General features: G+C 44.5%; 1 protein-coding gene across 1 annotated transcript; it reads left to right on the top strand.

The window, feature by feature from the left end:
* The first annotated feature begins 705 nt into the window (after positions 1-705).
* Positions 706-7617, top strand: LOC123070160 (uncharacterized). The gene is made up of 5 exons (XM_044493193.1): positions 706-868; positions 992-3107; positions 4216-4276; positions 4355-4575; positions 7131-7617. The coding sequence occupies exons 2-5, from the start codon at positions 1054-1056 to the stop codon at positions 7183-7185; spliced, it is 2391 nt and encodes a 796-aa protein (XP_044349128.1). The 5' UTR covers positions 706-868; positions 992-1053; the 3' UTR covers positions 7186-7617.
* The last annotated feature ends 1491 nt before the right edge of the window (positions 7618-9108 follow it).

The following is a 9108-nucleotide window of genomic DNA, read 5'->3' as shown; positions in this document are numbered from 1 at the left end:
TTTTCTTGTCTTGCCGATTGTTCCTGTCCCGAAAGCTACACGCCTGCTGCTTTGGAGTGCGTGGATCCAACCACGGCCGCAGCATCTCACACCGATGGGAACACGGGAAATTTCCGGTCCCCAGATGATTTGGTTAGCCGAGACCCGAGAGAGAGGATGACAGCTTGAATGTAGATCAAACTTCTAGATGCAACGGCACGTAAAAAGGGCAATGATAATAAAAAGTAGAGTGTACTAGGCGTACGCATGTTTTATAACCTTTGCTTTTGGCGAATTTTGGATAAATTGCGGAACGTATGTTCCGTTGGCAAAAAAAAATGTATTCTTTTGTCGCAATGTTTGGAGTATTATGAAAAAGACCATTTAGGACTAACTGCATTAGATTTGCACGACGAGCACGTGATTAATTACTTGGTTAAGCAGTATCTAGTGCTGGCCACAAGACAAGAGGGAAAATGCTTTTTTTAGAAAGGGAAGGCCACACCCACACGCCCGGTTCCCACCAGCTGTACCCACCCAGGCCGCTCGCCGCCACGTGGGCCCAGCTCTTTGACCCCCTGCGTCAGCGGCGCAGCCAGAAGGACCGCATCCATACGCCACCCCACCGCCCACCGCGCTCGAGCCCCCCTAGGAATCTCGATATCGCAAAACGGTCCCTCCGGACACCTCCGGAGCCCGCTCAAATATAACCAACCACTACTCCTCTTTTCCCTTGTCGTCTCCGTTACCGCTCGCACTTGCCACTCAAGTACCGCCCCCATTCTCTCTCATGGCGGACTCCTGCTGCCCAGCCAAACCCTAATGTCGAACCGGCGGCGCCGCCACGCCCCCCGCGCCGTAGCCTCGCCGCCACGAGCTCTCTTCGAAGGTAATCACCGACCGGCCTCCCGACATCGAACCCGCGGCGGATCTTACTCACCCATTTCCCACCGCTCGTCGGATCCGCCGCGCTGATCTGTTATTCCTCAACTGCTGTAATCCCTTCCCGCAGATTGGAAGCTCTCGGCCCGGCGAGGAAACTAGGAGACGTAACGCCTCCGGGAGGGAGGCGCCATGGGCGATCTGAAGGAGATGAAGTACAGGCGGAGGATTGGGCTCCAGGAGCGCGCGCAATGCAGCGACCAGAGGGCCGTCGACTGGGGCGTGCTCAAGCAGGACCCCGTGGAGCTGCTGCGCAAGCTGGACGAGCTGAGGGACCAAATCACGCGGTCCTGCCAGGTCGCCGAGCAGCCACGGGAGCACCGTCGGGCGGGCCGCCGGCCGCCCTTGCTCCCTGACCTTCCCGAGCCGGTACCTCTGCCCGGGTATCACCGCCCACGCTATGGTGCCCGGTATGGGCCTGGCTTGCCGCTGAGCCCATGTGAGCCGCAGCACTCTGATCATGGGGAGAGGTACGCGAGGCAGTCAAGTGGGCGGTATCGCCAGTACCCAGGGAGGCAGTGGGACAACGGTGGGATTGGACATGGGAATTACCATCAGTATGCGTGTGCTAGTCCGCATTATCTGCATGGACAGAGGGCTGCGCCACAAGAAGAGCACATACCAATGGCCAGATACTTCGCTGGGCAGCATGAATGCTACCGATTTGAAAGGTCACCATCTATTTCATCAGATTATGACCAAAGGTCTGTGGCATCATCGCTGTACTCGCATCGCTCGGTGTCAAAGAAAAGGGCCGAGTATTTTAGGAAGAAGGCAGAACATCTCTGCCGGCCAATGCATGGCGCTGCGCCATTTGTTGTTTGCAGTTCTTGTTATAATCTCTTGCAGCTGCCAATGGAAAAATGCATGGGGTGGAAACAAAACAGGCTACAGTGTGGGTCTTGCTCTGAGATAATCAGTGTGAAGCGCATGAAAGGAAAGGCTATTCCCTACACATCCTCACCGTCCTTCAGTTTGTCCAAAACTGAGCAAAGCTCACATGATCGAATGAGACGAGATTTTGAGCATCAGCATCATGATGATGTCACTTCTGCGTTTTATAATTTGAATGAGCACAGCAGCATGCAAATCAACATAGATTTTGGTGATGATAATTCAGTTTCTTCCACCATTAGTCATGAAAGGACTGACAAAGAATGTGGCTCAAACAGGAGCATTCAGTCGAAAGCAGATGGTATCTCTCTGTCTCCAGGCAGGTCTGGAGATATTGAAAGCCCAAAGGATATATTATGTGAAAGAGATGCAGATTGTCAGGATGAACATTCAGTAGATGGTCCAGTCAGCCCGTGTTCCCCAATTTTAGAGGACAAACTTGTTGATCCACTGTGCAGCCAAGAAAAACACAATAGTTCAGAGGACTTAGGTATGGATAATGGATCTGACCTAAATTGCAAAGGAGAATACAATGTTAATGATGATGAGAGTGTCAGCATGGGAAGCGAACAAAAGGTCAATGAAGCTGAACTTGTAGAGGAAAGCATGTGCAGAAAGCATGATCAAAAGAACAAGGAAGATCACTGTTCTAGCCTTGAAGATGTCAGCAAATTGCATGGGCAGAATAGTGCAAAAGTTGACCCTGATAGTCTTGAGAATGGAAATGAAAAGCATGAGTGGACAAGCAAAACCGATGTCACAAGCAGTCCTGAAAGTGAAGGTACATGCAAGAAATATGACCACAACAGCAAAGAAGATGAAACAAGCGGTCTGAAAGTTGAGAACACAAGTAATGAGTTTGACAAGAAGAACACAGCGGACAGCAACAGTGCCCTTGAACATGCGAACACTGCCATTGAATTTGAAGGTACAAGCACAAGTGAGAGATATGAAGAAAACCTAATGGAACAAGATAATGGAAAATTGCATGAGCCATGTGCTGAGGATGCCAATGCCCTAACGGAGAGTGGGTCATCAGTTAATGGGCGCACAAATTCTGGTTTTTCTCGTGGTTCTTCTGAGGCTGGTTTAGATGAAGATCAATCCTCAACTGGTAAGAGTGGGGATTCATCATTTTTTGCTGGTTTCTTGAAGAAGGGGTTCAAGGACCTTTCTTTATTTAACCAGTCCATGGATAGTGTTAAGGTTTCAATCAATGGCCATCCAATCTCTGAAAGAGCTCTTAAGAAGGCAGAAAAGAAAGCTGGTCCTGTTGAACCTGGCTCATACTGGTAAGTAATTTCTGTAGCGCCAGCAGCAATTAAATTGTTGAACAGCTGCTGCACTTGTACTAGTTTGCACTGTGCAGACTGGTTTACTTTGTTCATTGTTCACTTTGATAAGGACAAACAAATGCTTGTCTTATAGCAGTAACCTGGCTTAGTGAAATTATGATAGACAAGCCATAATTATTTTTCAGTATCTCTAGATGGTAAAGCAGAAAATGCTCTGGTGACTATTATGAGTATGTGTTCTAGAAGGCTAGCAGATCTCTATGGAATTCTCTTCCATGACTCATATTTTTTGCTTTTAGCTCCGTGTGCAGACGTGCCCCGTCTTTTTTTCTAAACAATAAACTATTTTCGGCATATCATATCTGATAGCTAGAAACCAAATTCATGGGCGTGCTCATGATTGAGGCTCAATAACTTTTGGCCCAGCACACACATCTCACACAGATTGCACTTCACAGCTATTCTGTAACCCATTATTGATTGTGGTGAGCAATAAGAAAGTGAAGGCCTTGCAAATTGCAATGTCATAGCAGTGCTGCAAAAAAGCATTCCTCTTAAGTTTTAACCAAGCATATTTTTTTTAAATAGTGCTTGATGTGAGATACAATCATTTACAACAACACTCTTAGTGTAAGGATAAAGTATTTTTACTCGTACCTCCTCCCCATCATCTGTTAATTTCTTCATAAGAAACTGAAATAATGGCTGATAAGTTTAATGTTCCATATCTTTAGTTAGGTAATCATGGTGGTAACTAGTATGTTTCTTTTGCACCCGTATAGAATTCATATTGTTACTGTTATGATTATCATCACGCCAATTACTGAACTTCTTACCTTTCAACTTGCATGAACATAAATGCTGTTTATTGTTGGATTTGTGGTGGATTTTTACCTTCATTTCCCTCTCATATCATTCATTTTTCACTTGGCCTGGGGCTTTTATTTTGTAACGGATACTAGAGAGCCATCAATTAGATAATCTGGCCTAGTATTATCTAGCTAATTAGTTTGATACATGCCGCTCTATGATGAACTTCTATTGGTTCAGGGGGATTTCTTTTAAGTCAACATTAACAGTTCTGTTTGTTGTGTTCGTGGTGCAGGTATGACTGCCGTGCTGGATTTTGGGGCATCATGGGTAGAGAATGTATTGGCATTATTCCTGTAAGATCTAGATCCTGTTCTTCTTTCTAACCAAGGGTGCTTTCATGAAATTGTGTTCTCATGGTTTCTACTTTGCAGCCATATATAAGAGAATTCAATTATCCAATGCCCAGAAATTGTGCTGGTGGAGACACTGATGTCATTGTCAATGGCAGAGAACTTCATCAGAGAGATTTAGATTTGCTTGTAGGAAGAGGACTTCCACGTATCTCTGGCAAATCATATTCCATTGAGATTTCTGGAAATATTACCGATGATGCTGGAAATAAGCTACGCAGTCTTGGCAAACTTGCCCCCACGTAAGTTCCTTTACATTCTGTGCATGGCTGCATGTCCTTGCTGCTCAGATATTTAGGGCATGTTTGTCCGCCCTCCACAGACTACCACACTTTTGCTCGCGCCACAAGTGTGGCAAACCACAGCTTTTGTGGCTGTCAAATTGGTCTCCATGCTTGTTGTAAAAGTTGCTAGGGAGTCTGACATGTGGAGTTAAATCCTGATATTATTTGTTGAAAAAATTACTCCCTCCGTCCCATAATGTAAGACATTTTTTGACTCTAGAGTAGTGTCAAAAAACGTCTTACATTATGGGACGAAGGGAGTAGTTAAAAATATATGTGAATGTACAACCCAGAGTTGTTGAAATATATTGCCCGCCCTTCTCCACCAGTTCAGACATTTGTATGAACTGGCCGGAGCATTAATTTAGTATGGTATCAGGGCCAATAAAATATCAATCCCGCATCTAAGGCCTGGAGTAGCCTAGACGTGAGAGGGATTGTTGAAATATATTGCCCATCCTTCTCCATCAGTTAGGATTTTGGTATGAACATAGAGCATCATCAGTCCAAGCCCCACAAGCTTCATTTGTGCTCCATCATATTATTACCGAGTCCAATGTACTACTCCCTCCGTCCCATAATGTAGGACGTTTTTTGACACTAGTGTAGTGTCAAAAAACGTCTTACATTACGGGACGGAGGGAGTATGTCTTTTTTTTTTTGATATAAATAACCCCATTAGTCAAGCCAATAGGAAATGTGGTAAATAACCCCGCTGGGGTCAGAAGGTAGCTTGTTTTCAAAACAAGCAGTGTTTGTGGTTTCCAGTGTCCAAAACATTGCAGCTAAACTAGTGTCCAAAACATTGCACCCTGCTTTCTTTAAGCCGTTCCCCTACCTACCCAACTCCACTGTGAGGTTTAGGTGAAGAAAAAGCACATTGAACAATGCTCCATACAGATGTTCTCCAGGGCAACTGAAGAAGAGATGGTCAATGCTTTCATCTATTATGCAAAAAGAGCAGAGCAATGATAGTCACCGATCCATTCCCTTTTCCTAAGGGGTTGTCTCTAGTTAAAATTCTTCCCGCGTAACTAACCATAAGAAGATTTTAACTTTTAAAGGGAGTTTCAAGCACCACAATTGTCTAAAAACTTTCTCATGGCAAACATCCTTTAGGAAGTGTATATAGATATAACACTGAACCCTCCTTCCCCTAGCATCCTGCATCCACACCTTCATCAGTCAATGTGGTGGAGTGGCAAACATCCAGCAGATCTTGCCATTGCACAGTCAATTCCCCCCTGCAAGCATCTATGAGATTGGAGACATGTCTCTTGCGAGTGAACAACTTATGAACATTGACATTTTTGCCAATTGTAAGGTTATATAGACTTTTAAATCTGGAAGCAAGAGATGGTATCTATGTGATTGGCAATTAAACCATTTTCGCTTGGATTTGAGTCCATGTATTCTCGGTGGTGTGAGCTCATGCTGCAGTTTGAGATTGTGTACGTAAGAGCCATGTCTTTTGACTGTGTGTAAGAGGCAGGAGGAGCTGGGTAGACCCATGGATAGCTTAAGGTGGAGAAACAAGTGAACGTCCTAGGAAATCATGTACCAGCCAAGTGAGTGTAATGGAAGATAAATTCCACACTTAAGGTGGAGAAACAAGTGAACATCCTAGGAAATCATGTACCAGCTAAGTGAATGTAATGGAAGATAAATTCCACACAGTTTGCCATGGATTTTGAGTCACGTCCTGAGCTATGCATACTCGACATGCCTCCTGGCTTTCTGTTGGAAATTATATTTTTGGTTTCTGGGAATTGCTGAGTTAGAAGAACTGGGTTAAGTGCTAACGTAGGATATATTATCAGCCATCCTTGTTAAGTAAAGTGCCATTTGGAGCACCACTTTGAGCCATAACACACTTTTACCTATTTCAATGACTTCTCCTAGTCACAACCCTCCAATCTTTAGCATGAACTCACCTTATTAGATACTCCACTTTAACTGTGAACTTTATTTGAGAAGGTTACTTTCTCCAATCCAAAATGTAGGTTCTTTTAGAGTTGGGCACAAGATTAAGGGTATAGGTAGCAATGTTCATTTATTTATTTCTAAAATAAGCACCAGAGTTTTTCTTTGGGCAGTACAATCAGATACTAGAGTTATTTCAATACTTGATGAAATTAATGAGAGGCTAAATAGGAACAACATGGCTTGCATTTTGGACCGGGGGAGTAAACAATAATTTTCTGTATTTGTCAGTAGTTGCTGCTAAATCTTATTGGACTAAATTATCAATTCGACTATATGTGCAACTCCAGCTTTCAAGTTCCAGACCTTATCTAGTGTACTGCTCATCTAGATTAGTATTCAGCTCATCCGCAAAAAAAAAAGATTAGTATTCAGCTGCCACATTTTGGTTCTTCAATTGTTAACAAGTCCAAGTTTATGCAGCCATTTTGATAGCATTTGGATCTAGCAATTTCAGTTATAGTCTTAATTATATTGCTTCCAATATGGTTATTGCATGTACTCACAGTCATCTCCCTTTTGCTGAATAGAATTGAGAAGCTGAAGCGTGGTTTTGGTATGCACGTCCCTGAAGGGTTTAGGTAGCTGGATATAATGCTGGGTTCCTGCATTTTTAATAATCAGTTTAATCACCTCCCTCACAGCTACCTATTGGAGGGCAAGTTTGTGATTTCTACTGAACCTGACATGGACGCTTTTTAAGTAGTACTTGGGAGTGCTGGTGTGCAGCAGATGTAGTACTCAAGAAGCTATGATCACATGATCTTGTGGTTTTACTATTGATGACCTTGGTCCTACTAATTCAGTTTGTTTGCTGAAAGCAATGTTTGAAAATGATGCAATCTGCTAGGCAGCGCTAATTTCTCTGCAGCTTTTTCTTATGAGTGTTATTGTCTTTATGTATTTTCTCACCACGGGAAGCATTAGGTATATGTGCAATTATCGGCTTGTAATATGTTCCTAGCGCTATACCTTCTCTAATATATTTATATATGTAAATATGTTACTATTTGATCACCTCTTCCTAGTATTGGGCATGTACCTGGTGAACCGGGGCAATTGGTGCTACCGGTGCACCGGTCCTTCGTTGCACATTTTAAAATGTTTGAAAAAATTTGAAAAAAAAGTTAGTGCATTGACATAACATCAATGCATGTTGTCATAAAAATTCAAATCAAAATTCGTAACATTGCTCGAGATACAAAAATGACAAATTTGCACAGGTTGGGCTTGTGTCATGGCGCTCTGCTCCCGTGAGCTTTTGTATTAGAAGTTGTTGAATATCCATGGCTGGTACGCTTGTTATCTGTAACCAAGAACCAAATCCTGACTGAGATTGTTACTAGCTGCATGGATTTGACAGTGCTTGTGCACTCATGTCCATATTTTGCGTTCTATACTATTGTAACTACGTCAGTGGTTTCTGTAACCCTGCATTATGCATACAGCGTACCTGAGGGGGTCGGCTCCTCCAACTTAGCTCTTGCTGGTTGTGTTTGGTACAATTTCAGCTGCCAATTTTTCGGTCCAAAAGTTATAAGCTGAACCAAAGGGGGTGGGAGTTTCCAGCAAACCAACTTCATAAGAAGCTGAAAGTTATTGTAGTGCAATTTCCACAGCTGACATACCCTAACTTTTGTGATCCGAGGCTAGCTCCGATGGTTAGGTTCTTTGCGGGAACCAGCCCATGAAAGTTCTAAGTCCTCTCCGGCTGCGGTGCGGTCCTCTCCGATTTGGTCCCCTTCTTCTACGGCTCGCAAGAGTGGCCGGATCCGTGATAGTGGCATGAGGGTGCTCGACAAGGCGGCACGGCGCGCTGCGGCTCGGGACCTCCCCGCTTCAGGTATCCCTCTTTCCCCTTCTCAGTTGGTCCATAATACTCCCTCACCTACTAGGCTTGTTCTACCCTCCTTCTCCGATGAACACTTGACTAAGGTACTCGCATATGCGGGTATTGCTCTTGATCATAATTTTGGCTCTCCTTCCTCTCCGATTGCCCTCATTAGGGCCAATGAAGTGGCTCAGGCGGCTTTGGCTAAGGCTAAGGCTAAGGAAGCCGCCGCAACGTCTCCTGCCCCTCTAGTTGTGGCTGCTGGGGCTTCGGAGGCGGGGGGCGAGGTTGGTGGGGATGGTCCCCTGGTGAAAAAGGGTGCTTCTAAACGGCCTAAATCCTGCTTGGCCCCTTGCAGGTCGAGTTTGCGCATTAAAAACATCTCTTATAAATGAAAGCCCTCTTCTGGAACATCAGAGGTTTCGGCGCTCGGGGACGCCAAGACCAAATTAAAGATATTGTCAGGGGGGACAATATTGACCTGATAGGCTTGATCGAAACTTTTTAATCATCCTTCTCTCCTCATGAGCTTTCTTCTATCGCGGGGGCGGATCGTTTTGACTAGAACTTCCTTCCCTCCTCGGGCCATTCTGGTGGCATTCTGTTAGGGTCAAAACGGGATGTTTTTGATTTTGTCGCTTTTGATCATGGAATCTTTTGGGCCAGCACTGTGCTTT

The sequence above is a fragment of the Triticum aestivum genome, chromosome 3B (genome assembly GCF_018294505.1).
Source record: "Triticum aestivum cultivar Chinese Spring chromosome 3B, IWGSC CS RefSeq v2.1, whole genome shotgun sequence".
NCBI classification, from domain to species: domain Eukaryota; kingdom Viridiplantae; phylum Streptophyta; class Magnoliopsida; order Poales; family Poaceae; genus Triticum; species Triticum aestivum.
This window is presented reverse-complemented; position numbering and strand designations above follow the sequence as displayed.

What these genes read in the sequence shown, in the direction of transcription:
- LOC123070160 (XM_044493193.1), top strand. Translation starts at nt 1,054, where the DNA reads ATGGGCGATCTGAAGGAGATGAAGTACAGGCGGAGGATTGGGCTCCAG. An exon ending in GTTGAACCTGGCTCATACTG is followed by an intron (nt 3,108 to 4,215) that starts GTAAGTAATTTC and finishes TTCGTGGTGCAG; the next exon opens with GTATGACTGCCGTGCTGGAT. An exon ending in CTTGGCAAACTTGCCCCCAC is followed by an intron (nt 4,576 to 7,130) that starts GTAAGTTCCTTT and finishes TTTGCTGAATAG; the next exon opens with AATTGAGAAGCTGAAGCGTG.